Raw genomic sequence first — 13922 nt, 5'->3', positions numbered from 1 at the left:
GCTCCAAGACTGCATTTACAAGTCACGACTGGGATGTTACAGTAAATACATCTTTATCGCCATCCTGTGGCAAAAAGTGCACATTGAAATTGCCTTAATTCACAGTGTAGTATTAACATAGCAAGTAAGAGAAATCGAGTGGGTAAAGGGGCTTTTTGTTAATGAGAAGCGTTTTAATTATTCTTTCAGAAAAGGTGGATGTGCCCTCCTATTGTGTTATAAGCGTAAACGTCTTATGCATTTCACAGATGGAAAGGATCAACCATAAGCGTAGCCTGCTGCTAAGCCCCGATGGCTGTAAGTGAGGGTTGTTGGAACAGAGAAATTAAGCTTTATTTATTAGACAAATAGACATGAACATCTTAATGAGAACATCATCAAGCGCAGGAGAGGGCGTTCAAAATACCACTTCGGCTGACTTGATGCTTTCAGCCCCGAGAAAAAGTAGCAAAATGTTTAACTGAATGGAAACGATGATGGGTTGTGTTACGCTGAAGAAGCATTCTTTTCTAGGATTGTTTGAAGCCTGATGAAATCGTTAAAATAAGTGTTTAATTCCTTTTCCCCAACATTGTAGTCTTGTCTTGCATTTGTAAAATACTTATGTTGGATCCACTGTGCACAGTACATTGGGTAACACCTCTGACACACCCACCAAACGAGAGAAAACTAGGCCTACCTCAAAGCCAGGGGCACACCATTTTCGAGGGAACGTGCCATTCAACCTGGAAACTGGAAAATAAGTTTACAGCCTACTTCAAATTCTTTCATAAATAACATTGGCAAGGATGTTTGTAATGAAAACTAGCCGACAACTTTCCTAACACAGCAAAACATCAAGCAAGCGCCTCACAAGACATAGCAAGACAGCTAATAAGCTATTACTGATGAGTCCAACAGAAAGAAGGCCAGTTCTGCATCTGACTTGCTTGGTTACTCCATCTTTTTCTCTTCCTATCCTCAAGACAACCTCTTCCTCTGTTTCTTCGTTGCATCTGTCATGATGCCCATACAGACAGCACTGTGCTAGCTTCCTCTTATAGCTAGCACATGGGTCTAGTTGTTGTTGTATGGGGTGGTGGCATAAAGCATTACGTAGTAGTCTTGTGCCCTGTACCCCAAAGTTACATAGTGTAATAGTGCAACAGGCGTGATGGGGCAGTGGCACAGACGCCATTCTCCGTATTACAAGTCAGTGTATCACCAAAATGATTTTAAAGCTGTTATTTTAAGGTGAGATTGTTGCATAATGTTACTTTAAGTGGGGTGTCTAGCCTGGAGGCTAACATTGAGATAGTCACATGGAAGGAAACTACTAAATATCGTTTAACATCCCAATAACATGTGCTAAAGAATTACACTTTAGCTGTACCAGAACACATAAGTAGTTTTTCATGTATCAGATTTAATTGATACGCTATACGTCAAAAAGTAAAATAAAATATATGTTTTGAAGCAGTTATGAATAATTATATCAGCCATGTAGCTCCATTCACTCCCATTTATTGAGGACTATCTCACAAGCCTCCTCTATGTAGTCAATTTCGATATAATGGCATTATAGGAAGTGAATAGGCTCTCAATAGACGGGCTCTGGTCGTAACAGAGTATCTTTTCACCTATTAGCCTGTCCAAAAGAAGAATGTATTGCACACAGGGGGAGAGAGATAAATGGAAGCAAAACAAAGGAAACTAGAAAATGCATTTCCTGAAGGAAATACCAGTGCATGAAATGCAAAAGTTAAGAAAGGAAGAATAAAAGAAAGAAGAGTGAAAGAAGGAAAGAAGAAAGGAAAGAAGAGTAAAAGAAGGAAAGAAGAGTGGAAGAAGGAAAGAAGAGTGAAGAAAGTAAAGAAGAGTGGAAGAAGGAAAGAAGAGTGAAAGAAGGAAAGAAGAAATGAAAGAAGAGTGAAGAAAGTAAAGAAGTGTGGAAGTAGCAAAGAAGAAAAGAAACAAGAGTGAAGAAAGGAAAGAAGAGTGGAAGAAGGAAAGAAGAAAAGAAAGAAGAGTGGAAGAAGGAAAGAAGAGTGAACAAGAGTGACTCTGGATAAAGACAGTAAAGAAAATATTGAAAGAAGGAGAGAAAAAAGACTGAAGCAGAGAGATGGAGTGAGAGGAAGTAGAGTGAGAGGGATAGAGAGAAAGAAGGAGAGAGAAAAAAAGTAGAGTATGGAAGGTGTCTCTTAATAATCATAGTTATAGAGTTGAATGGAGAGGAACAGAGAGAAGAGGAGCCTTGGAACCTTGGCGCAGGTGTCAGTGAAGCACAGGTTCAAGCCAGTTTAAGTGGAAGTCAGAAAGAAGAAAAGAGAGAAGAGTGAAGAAAGGAAAGAAGAGAGGAAGAAGGAAAGAAGAAAAGAAAGAAGAGTGAAATAATGAAAGAAGAAAGGAAAGAAGAGTGGAAGAAGGAAAGAAGAAAAGAAAGAAGAGTGAAAGAAGGAAAGAAGAAAGGAAAGAAGAGTGAAAGAAGGAAAGAGGAGTGGAAGAAGGAAAGAAGAAAGGAAAGAAGAGTGAAGAAAGGAAAGAAAAGTGGAAGAAGGAAAGAAGAGTGGAAGAAGGAAAAAAGAAAGGAAAGAAGAGTGGAAGAATGAAAGAAGAGTGAATAAGAGTGGCTATGGATAAAGAGATAAAGAGAGAGTGAAAATATTGAAAAAATGAGATAAAAATGGAGTGAAGAAGAGAGATTGAGTGTGAGAGAAAGTAGACTGAGAGGGATAGAGAGAAAGATGGAGAGATGGAGAGAGAAAAAAGTAGAGAATGGAAGGTGTCTTAATGTTCCTATACAGTTGAATTGAGAGGGACAGAGAGAAGAGGCTCCTTGGATTTGGCGCAGGTGTCAGTGAAGCACAGGTGCAAGCCAGTTTAAAGACCCTATTATGATGTCATAATGGCCCAATGTAAGTCAATGGGAGACATTTATATTCGTTTTTCTTTAATATCTTAAAAAGTATAAAGTTTAGAAAAGTGAAAAATACATAGCATAAGTGTCCTTTACAAGACCAACGCGACAAAGATTGAACGAAGTTTCTAAGTTAAGCGGTTCGAGCTGAATTAATCGCAGAAGTCGGTACAAAGAATAAGAAGAAGTATAAGAAGCCTAGGAATAACAATACAGGGCATTTCATGCACTGTAACTAGAAAATGCATTTCCTGAAGGAAATACCAGTGCATGAAATGCAAAAGTTAAGAAAGGAAGAATAAAGGAAAGAAGAGTAAAAGAAGGAAAGAAGTGTGGAGGAAAGGAAAGAAGAATGAAGAAAGTAAAGAAGAGTGGAAGAAGAGTGGAAGAAGGAAAGAAGAAAAGAAAGAAGAGTGAAGAAAGGAAAGAAGATTGGAAGAAGGAAAGAAGAAAAGAAAGAAGAGTAAAATAAGAAAGGAAAGAATAGTGGAAGAAGGAAAGAAGAAAAGAAAGAAGAGTAAAAGAAGGAAAGAAGAAAGGAAAGAAGAGTGGAAGAAGGAAAGAAGAGAGGAAAGAAGAAATGAGAGTGGAAGAAGGAAAGAAGAGTGGAAGAAGGAAAGAAGAAAGGAAAGAAGAGTGGAAGACGGAAATGAGAGTGGAAGAAGGAAAGAAGAGTGGAAGAAGGAAAGAAGAAAGGAAATAGTGAACAACAGTGTCTCTGGATAGACAGTAAAGAGAGAGTGAAGAGGGAAAATATTAAAAAGAAGGAGAAAAAAAAGTGGAGCAGAGAGATGGAGTGTGAGAGAAAGTAGAGTGAGAGGGATAGAGAGAAAGAAGGAGAGAAAAAAGTAGAGTATGGAAGGTGTCTCTTAATATTCCTAGTTATATAGTTGAATGGAGAGGGACAGAGAGAAGAGGAGCCTTGGAACCTTGGCAGGTGTCAGTGAAGCACAGGTGCAAGCCAGTTTAATGACCCTATTATGATGTCATAATGGCCCAATGTAAGTCAATGGGAACATTTGTATTCGTTTTTATTTAATATCTTAAAAGTATAAAGTTCAGAAAAATGAAAATGACATAGCATAAGTGTCCTTTACAAGACCTTTGAGTTTCTAAGTTAAGCTGTTGGAGCTGAATTAATCGCAGAAGTCGGTAAACAGTGAAAAAACTGAGGCAGTCCTCATTGGCTCCAAACACACCCTAACCAAACACCCCAGTTTCACCCTCACCATAGATAACTCCTCGGTTACCCCCTCTCCTCAGGTTAAAAGCCTGGGTGTCGTCCTCGACAGCACCCTGTCATTCCATACCCACATCAACAACACCATCCAATCTGCCTACTTTCACATCCGCAATATCAACCGCCTCCGCCCCTCACTCACTCCCAACACCGCCGCAATGCTGGTTCACTCCCTTGTCACTTCCCGCCTGGACAACTGCAATTCCCTTCTCTTTGGTCTCCCACACAAACTCCTCCATAAACTTCAACTGGTACAAAATGCTGCTGCCCGTATCGTCACTAGGACGCCATCCATCAGTCACATCACCCCCGTTCTACATCAACTCCACTGGCTTCCCATTTAACACCGCATAAACTACAAAATCCTCCTCCACACATTTAAGGCAATCCATAACCTCGCCCCTCCATACCTCTCTGACCTCCTTCACATCAATGTACCTACCCGGTCTCTCAGGTCTGCCTCCTCCATCACCCTGACCTTCCCCCAAGCCCATCTGTCCACCATGGGATCCAGAGCCTTCAGCCGCTCTGCCCCTCACCTCTGGAACTCCCTCCCCCCTGACATCAGGAACATTGACCCTAACTCAATCGCTCTTTTTAAAACACAAATCAAAACACACCTGTTTAAGCAAGCCTATAACCTGTAAAGTTGTTGCTGTATTATGTATAATTCAATGTTGTAAGGCGACCTTGGGTTTCTTGAAAGGCGCCCTATAAATAAAATGTATTATTATTATTATTATTATTATTATTATTATTAAACGGAATAATAATAAAAAGCCTAGGAATAACAATACAGGGCATTTCATGCACTGTAATAAGATGAAGAAGAATAAGAAGCCTAGGAATAACAATACAGGTCATTTCATGCACTGTAATAATTTAATACATTTGATTAAATATGGGTTTAACATTTGGCACATCATCACAAATGGTGATGGAATACAATTTAATTATTGTTCAATAATTTGATCATTCTAAAATTAGAAATGTGAAAAGTGCAAATACTCGACCTCCAGTCCACACAGTGGCACTAGTGCACCATTTCCTTTGCCATCTCTTATAAATTGAAAACGGAAGACGATTCAACTCTGTCCTTGAGAACAACATTGCAGGCAATATGGTCGCGTACTGGAGACAAGCAGGCTTAAGGTACATTTAAAATGAAGTGTAGCCCTCTGTTTTAGTGCATTTTATGCAAGATTATGTTATAATGATGCTATGGATTTGCTAACATCAGCGCAGGAAAAAGATTGTGTAACAATTTGGTAATGTTAGCTTGGCTGACATACTATGCTAGGTAGCGCCATGTAGCTCGAAGTGACGTAACCTTAGTCAAAGTTACTTCACAGACATGTTAGACTACTTAATGCTGCCAAACGTTTATAGTGGATATTGACCTGTTTTTGTTTTCAGCTACATTCGCTTCTCGGCGATTTGTGCCAGCGCGGTACGGGCAGCCATGAAGCCTGCAATGAAAGTTGAGGCCCTCAAAGCCGCGGAGTCCAGTGTCAAAATACTACGACCGAAGACGGCATGTAAGTCAATGCATTATAACGTTTCCTTGCTTCAAACCTGTATTTTTAACATTTAGTATAGGACAACAAGTGTCATATTTGGTGAAATATTTGGCCTTTAAGATCCTGTCAGCTTCAGATGTTGCACATGACTGCGGCTAATTCATTGTCTCTTTTGACAGGAGCCATGAAGCTGTTAGAAGACCCGTAGCGCTAGAAGTTCCCCAGTATGTCTAATCGACAAAAGCAGTGGAAAATGTCATCGTAAATGCTTTTCAAAGATCCACCATTAAATATGTTCTTAAATGTTTTGGTTATGAATGCTGTTTTGTTTGTCTCGGCCCTCATACTCAAACTTGTCTCCTCTTCAAACGGAGGTCACGAGATGGTTTGATGCATATTTACACAAAAGTCTACATTTTCAAGCACAAAAAGGTTTTATTAAGAACGTAAATGCAATCATACATTGGATTTCCAATAATGCCTAATACAAATGAGGTAAATGTGTGCACACAATTATTTTCTATGTTTAGGTAGCCTGAGTGTTGTACTTGATCGAGTGGTTCAGATTTAAAACCATCAATGTCTTCTTGTTGCTCTCTCACACACATGCACAGTAGAGTAAGGGGGTGGATATTTCGGGTGTATGTGTGGACCAAAATAATCCCTGCAAGACATTGTGGACTGGTAGTGTCTGTCACCACCTCATCAATTACTGTTGGTTGTCTGTAGTGAGGAAAGTAAAGAGAAACAGTACTAGACAGTGATGGTTAATTGGATGCTAAAGCCATCCTGGGATCTGAGGGAATTTTTCAGTACATTTTATTTACATAAGAAGGGTCAGTGTATTTCAGGCTTTTAGCCTGAACGGACACTTCACACCCCCACCCCAGTGTCAAGGCAAAGAACACCTGCTCGTGAGCTAGCAGGTGAGGCAGGCATGCATGCAACAGCAGCTTTGGCCTACACACAGGTCAACATTTAATAGCGATCATCTGTAATGCATGATGTATCATGGCAACTACACACCAAATCAGTAAACTCTCAATGTGTGAATACAGTTAGTGGTATAAGTATGGAGGTGTAAAGACATCTGTCAGTACAAGTGCCAGCTATATTGGACAATTCTATCATAGAAAAAACATATTGTGTCTGTCTACGCTAGGTATGATCGTGCTGGGCCTTAACACTGAATGGATCTTGAGTTGTACTCATCAGACTGGTTGACATCACTGTCTCCCTGAGGCTCTGATTGTCATTATTATAAACAACCTCAGGAAATAATTAAACTGCTTTTAAAACTTTATTAACAGAAAAAAATGTAACAGAATGTGCTAGTTGTTTTTCTTCTCCCTGGTCATCTTGATCATTGTCTCTGGTGAGCGATACAGGAAGATAAGCTTCTCAAACAACTGCTCCTCCAGTTCCATTTCACCTGTCTCGCGCACTACAAAGATGTCAGTGCAAAGCTTGAGCACACGGTCCACACATGGCAAGTCTTCAAACATGATGGAATGAGAAATGCCACTGAAGAACTCTCGCACAAACTTCCCGATCACCAGCACCACAGACATGTAAAGGCCCACAATCCTACACAAGAATAGGGGGGCAGATATATGAGAGTGATTAAGACAATGATTCAGAATTAATAATGAATAAACTCAAACAAAAAGTCATAGACAGAATTCAGGCATATATATTCAAAAGTTTGGCGTCCGTCAGAAAACGTGACGTTTTCAATTCAAGCACATTTTATATTAATTCCATTAATTAAGTTGCAAAATGAATAGATAATAAGTTAGAAATAATGATTTCTACTGTGTCATTTTATGCTTAAAAACTGCATTCATTAATGTATTTACAGCCTTGCAGTACTTTACTTTTGGTATATTTGTTGAGGTCATTTGGAGGAGTTTCGTCACATTTGCTGCCTGAAACATCTGCTAAAAGTAGTTTGGGCTTCATGGGTAGCAAGTAATGCTAGCAGAAAATGGGCTTTCTTTAGCCTAGAGATAGTCCACACCTCTAACGCTACTGGTTATTTACAACATGAACAATGTATTCACCACATTGCCATTTTGGATTTAAATATTTAAACATTTTGGATTTTCTTACAAAAGCAATTAAATGTTAGCATTACATTTGTAAATTGTACAGCTGTAAACATTTTCACAAGCACTGATTTTTCATGTTCTGCTCTTTTGAGTTTTAGGCAAGAACTCATGAGTCAGGTTTTATGAAATAGCGGGTGAGTCCTTGTGCATCAGTCTGAGATATCTTCTTGTAAAATGAAATTCAGTCAGTATTTCAGCATTTCTTATTTGCAAAACAGCTAGTGAATAGGTCTTACCCATATCCTGCTAGAAAGTTTAGACTAGAGGGGCTGGCTTTGTCACTGAAGATAATGAGCTGAATGCTGTGGCATTTCATTGGTGGATATCCTGGAGCACACTCCTCCACCACCCACCACTGTGGCCCCGGCCCCTCTGCACTGTGATTGGCCTGCTTGAGTTTGATGGCCAAAGGACGGAAGAAAGCATAGTCCTGAAGGTCATCTGGATCATCAGAATGCTCTTTAAGGATTGAAAAAAAAAACATTTTATTTGCAAACCTTGATGACCTCTTGAATTCTTTATTTTGAAAACATAATTAGATAATTTTACAACTTGCAAATAAGTTCACAGTGTTGTAGATAATATGAAACAAATATTTTTGCAGTTTCACTTATAAAGACACAATTTGTATTTGTAAAAATAATTCAGAAAGTATTCAGAACCCCAGCCTTAAAGCCCCATTCTGCAACAATTGGTATTTTTTGCTAATGAGCTCCTCCTAAAGTTGCGGAGAGTAACTAACTTTTACACCACTGTCGTAAAAACAAATCGTGGTTGCAACCATAAATAAAATGTGAAAAGTGAAGGGTTCTGATTACTTTCTGAATGCACTGTACACGTATGCTGCCTTGGCTAAACACAGGATTTACAGGCAGATCATTATTCTGATTGGTTGGATGTTTGAGACCTCAATTATAGAACCTGGTCACTCCAGAGATGTGATGCGATGTGATGTGATGTGGTGTAGTGACCGAGGGAAGGTACTTTATTTGGCTCATAGAAAAACTGTTCTGGGGTGCGTTTCCCGAAAGTGTCTTTGAGGTAACTGTGGTCACTGTGGTAACCGTGAAGAGAGAGAGTGTTCTGAATTATGCTCTCTCCATCATTTACTACAGAAGTTGTTCAACGGCGCTTTCTGGAAACGCTCACCTGAACAATTCAGTAAGTGAGTGAGACAAAGAGAGATGGAGTGTTGATATTTATCTCATTATGCAAATGTATTTGACTTGCCTACAATCAGCCGATGCGCCATCTTTGCTTCTGATCCTGAGGGTCCTCGGATATACTTAGGCAGCAGAGACTCTATAATCCTGACATATAACACAATATTACTTATGAATGAATACTGAGGATGTGTGTATGTGTGGTGTGTGTGTGTGTGTGTTAAGGCACTCACACTACATTGCTGTGATTCCCTTTCAACATCTGGACAATCTCATCTCTCAGCCTGCGGTCCTCATATTTGACAGTGTATTCACCCATAGCCTCAGCATTCATACAGATGCTGGCATTCCTGTTGTCATAAACACATGTATTAACCCCCCGAGTCAAGACCAAAACACATTGACAGTCTAAATGTGTGTGTGGTGTGTATTTGTGGTGGTCTTTACCTTAATAACGTCCAACGCAATGTGATGTAAATATGTGTAGAGTTACTCAGTTCATGTATCATGGCAGCTCTACTGGCTGGGCTGATGCTCCACTGGAGACTAGCGTCACTTTTTACCTTTGCCACCATAATGTCCTCAGGCATATAGTTCACCAAGAACTGCATAGCAGACTGTGGGGGTGGGGAGGTGGTGAGAATGACAGTAAGACACAACACGCAACAACAATGCAAAAGAGAAAGTACTGAACACTGATATGGGAAAATAGCTGGATAGACAGATCAAGAAGGAAACAGACAGAACTGTGGTTGCTTAAGTTGACAATATAGTTAATGGCACATGTTCTGTACCTGACTATAATGGGAGTATTACAACATGCAATGGGTGTGATAACTATAAATATGTGAACAGAAAATGCTTTCAACTTTGTTTTAATGCATTGTGTTGAACTGATGAGTTACCGGATGAGTGGCGTAATTATTGGTCAGTCGGTTGTAAGCAGCTCCTGAATATGGTATTAAATTCTGCTCCTGGGCACTCATGGAGAACAGAGGCTACAGAAGAAGCGTTATTAATGAATAAACATACATAAATATCTTTGGAATAACGCATAGTAGAAGTGTCAATAATTGCTAGAATGTAACATGCTGCATTAAAAAGCGTGTCACAAGCACAGTCACACTGCATTCGATAATTTGTGGGTATAATTAATAAGCTTGGAGTTATAAGTCAATTTAAATACAAAACAACATTAACTATAAGAAGACTCAAATAACATAATATAAATCCAGTGCTCCCAACTGTGCTCTGGCCCTGGTTTTCCAGTGCATGAGCAAAAACGTGTTACATAAGCATGACCACAGAGACACAAACAAACAAAACAGAAAGATGCCATTTTGAGAGTGGCAGTTACCTCATATCCTGCAATGCTAAGCTGAATGGAAACATCTAAGGGCTGGTTGGTCACTCCAGCCACAGATTTAACCAATGACATGAAGAGTAGAGGGAACCAAACAACCCAGATCAGAAAGACAATGATGAAGCCTCCCATGCCGTATTTCACCAAGCCCTTCTTCTTCTGGCCAGGAACATGTGGATATTTCTGAAATGTCACAAAAGCTAATTGTTTAAAGTCACAGACTACCTTAACCCTGATAGACTGAAAATGTACTAATTACAATACTGTATGGCTAATTAGGCAAATGGCATAAGGTTTGGGAGCTCAATATTAGCCCCACAGACTTGTGATATTCTCAGACTTCATTCCAGGTCTCCAAACATCTATCATTATCATCTGGATACATTTCTTTGTCAGTATTTCCTTTTCCAAATGCTTTAAACAAGAAGACGTATTGTGTTGTTGGGCATCTGAGACTACGTAGGTTGCAAACTCACCTTCTCTGACTCCCTCCAGCACTTGAGGATGAAGATATTGGCATAGATGTCCTCCACACAGATCCAGCTGGACAGGCTGAGGGTGGTGTCTGTCCATACCCAATCCATAACAGCACGGAGCTCAGTTAGGAAAGGAACCATTCGGAACCTGTTGAGGGTGACAGTTGCTTTCAAATATAGTTGAAGGAAGGTTCTTTTTTCTAAATTGTCCTGTCTCAAGTGGTATTGTACATTTGGTGAGAACAAAACAGCCTCCTAGTTTCATTACCAGCAACGCTATAGAGTATACTTCTGACACTAAATCTGGTTGTTGTATCTACACAGTCAATGAGGGGTTCAGACAGCCACTGAGAAAGCACCATGGACACATCATTTTGATATATGGATATCTTATTTAATCAGCATGATTCATGTATCAACTTATTTTCCTCAGTCTCACTGCACTAGAGAGGACACCATGCTTACCCTTGGAAAAGGAAGAGGTTAAGGTAGTTGTAATTCTTAGTAAGGAAGTTCCCAAGAACTCCGCTTGGGTAACCACACTTGATCTGATAGGCAGACAGGCCAAAGTAGATGCACTTCACAAAATACCACAGCTGGGCAACAAAGTTCGTATTGAATCTCCTAAAAGACAAAGTAGACAATCCAAAGCCAAACATGATGATTTCTGATGTCTTGTTTACCTCCGCCAACCCATACTGATGTGCAATGACCACATTTAACACAATCCAATGGTATCTGTATGCTCAGTACCATAACATTTTTCACTTTCAGGCTACAAAATGAAAACTGGGTGAAATGTCAAGAGGTCCTGGGTGAATGTGTATATGGTGAAGTGAAGCACTGAATAAAACATGTTTGAAGAATTCCTGACCGTTCCGTCACCCCAGGCAGTATGAAGAACATCCAGAAGTGGATCCCAAACACCAGCACAACCTGGCAAATACACTTTCCAAAAAGGGTCTTGCGAAGGTACAATGCACGGTCTACCACCATGGTGCCAAACTGGATGAGCAGCATCACCAGGAAGGCCTCAGGTACCTGGTCGTCTCCTAGTGACTCTGAGATGTCCGCTGCTGCACTGTGTTTCTACAACCAGACAAACAAACAGCAACGGAAGAAAAAACCCAACCAACTAAATGAGAGAATTGATGGTTACGAACAGGCCATAAGACATCAAGGAAACATTCCGCTCGCAGTGTCCATGACTATGCATAGACCATCTGTTTTACATTTGTTCCCTCGTCAAGTCAGTTATTCAGAGTGTTTCGTTTAGCAAATTATTGGTACTTACCCCAAAAGCCCCGTAGCCAAAAATGATGACTATGAAATTGACTACATCAATCAGGAACATCATGGCGTAGACATCGCACACAGGACTGTACTCAGGGTGGATGATGTCATAGAAGAACTGTCTTATGGGTAGGTATATGTGTAGGGCACTGAGAAAACACAGTGAAGGAGGGAGTCATTCAATTTGTGTCCAAGAGCCTTGGAGCTGAGACATTATAGCTCCACCTTTAATGTTTAAAAAAGCAGTCTCAACAACATGGACAAAAGTATGTAAAATGTGTACATGTGTATGATATGTACTGCATCAATATATTTTTTATTGTAACCATTTTTTTATTACTTACTTTTTAAAGGGAATGTTTGAGAGTCTGTATGTAAATGATCACATCTTCACATCTGAATCAAAAGGTGTCATTGAATATAAAGTACATGTGTCCGTATGCAAACCTACATCTCAATGGCAGCAGCTTTGACCACCAGAGCCCTCTCTCTGATGTGCTGGCGCATCCTCTGTTTGCGGGTCAGGGGAACACTGGGAACCCGCTTCTTCCTCTTAGAACGGCGTTTCTTTGGCTTCTGACCCCCTGCAGAACCAAAAGAAAAATCAATCCCATTAGAGTAAGAAAATGAGATTCTGATGACATGATGGTGAACCCTTAACACCAGCATTTGCCTTTCGCATTCTTTGCACATAGCAGAGGATGTTGTAAAAAAAAACACTGAAAGGACAATTTTTTTTCAGGCTCATGATTCATCCTTTCTAGATACGCGTATCTTGCATGGTGTGGACCGTCCTAATGAGACCGCCATTTTGGAGGGTCATAAGCAGCTACACCGCTCTATGTATCATAGAGTGATATTGGATTGCAAACGCATAATCTAGAGGGGCTGCTGTGAGTGTCATACACAAACCCCAGCTAGCACTGCTGAGACTGGGCACACACCCTGCTGCTCTGAGCTGTTGCCTTTCCCCCATCTGTGGAACAGGGAGGAAGTGGTGGACGCCTGCATGGGGAGGAAGGGCAGCCGTCTCCGAGGGGCCGGTGCATCCTCACCCCCTCTTCCTCCTCCTCCTCCTCCTGCACTCATCTTATTCTTTTCATTCTTCTTCTTCAGCTTCTTGAAGAAGTCAGGCATCTCTACCTCCTTGTTGTCCCACAAACCATGGCACTGTTGACCAGAAAGGCAGAGCAGAAATGAATCATCTGCTTCGCTCACAGTCCAGAACAATGACTGTAAAAAGCATGGACAGTGCGTTGTCATGCACTTATGATATGAAGTAAAAAAAGCCAAAAATGATCGGCCAAACTGGCAAACATACAGCCAGATTCTGTCCAGTAAGAATATAATTGGCCAGAGCCTGTATAGTAAACAAAAAATACTTGGTTAAATCTCAGCAATTTTTTAGTTCCTTCTGGTGGCTTGACCTTTGACTGAGTGTACGCTGTCCATGATTTTTACAGTCATTGTTTCATACTACAGTACAATATCAAATAATCACTTTTCTTGTATATAGGTTTAAGTAGACAGATCAGAGTGGTAAGTTTGCCTTGAGAATTGACCGATGGAAGAAAAGTGCCAGCAGTTGCAGCAGGTCAAATAACACATAGCCATCCTTCTTCTCCACACCAACAATGTTGGGCACTGCAAATGGACGCTCGGAATTGATGCCACGGTAAGCTGAAGTAGTCCATGGAAAAAACCCAAACTGGCAAAAATACTTTACCACCACGATCATCTGAGAAGACAGAAGTAGTTTGTCAAACAACAAACAATTACACTCAAAATGATTTCAGTCTAATTACTAATTTGTCTTTCTACATTCCCAAAACAAGTTCTCCATCTTATTATGAGTAC

The 13922-nt window shown here is 40.3% G+C and overlaps 1 protein-coding gene across 1 annotated transcript in view; it reads right to left on the bottom strand.

The window, feature by feature from the left end:
* Nucleotides 1-6990: 6990 nt before the first annotated feature.
* The window catches only part of LOC308379125 (piezo-type mechanosensitive ion channel component 2), a gene marked incomplete at both ends in the record, with an annotated part of 30956 nt that continues 24024 nt past the window's right edge, over nt 6991-13922 (bottom strand). The window contains 14 exons of the mRNA XM_080856181.1: nt 6991-7246; nt 8007-8229; nt 9001-9080; nt 9167-9283; nt 9381-9550; nt 9839-9931; nt 10291-10479; nt 10773-10920; nt 11238-11396; nt 11647-11861; nt 12067-12214; nt 12517-12649; nt 13010-13235; nt 13615-13803. Of these exons, the coding sequence (XP_080712307.1) occupies nt 6991-7246; nt 8007-8229; nt 9001-9080; nt 9167-9283; nt 9381-9550; nt 9839-9931; nt 10291-10479; nt 10773-10920; nt 11238-11396; nt 11647-11861; nt 12067-12214; nt 12517-12649; nt 13010-13235; nt 13615-13803 (2346 nt within the window). The remainder of the gene's footprint in view (nt 7247-8006; nt 8230-9000; nt 9081-9166; nt 9284-9380; nt 9551-9838; nt 9932-10290; nt 10480-10772; nt 10921-11237; nt 11397-11646; nt 11862-12066; nt 12215-12516; nt 12650-13009; nt 13236-13614; nt 13804-13922) is intronic.

Source organism: Sprattus sprattus, assembly GCF_963457725.1.
Source record: "Sprattus sprattus genome assembly, chromosome: 18".
NCBI lineage: Eukaryota > Metazoa > Chordata > Actinopteri > Clupeiformes > Clupeidae > Sprattus > Sprattus sprattus.
The sequence above is the reverse complement of the archived record's forward strand: the minus strand, read 5'-3'. Positions and strand labels throughout refer to the sequence as shown.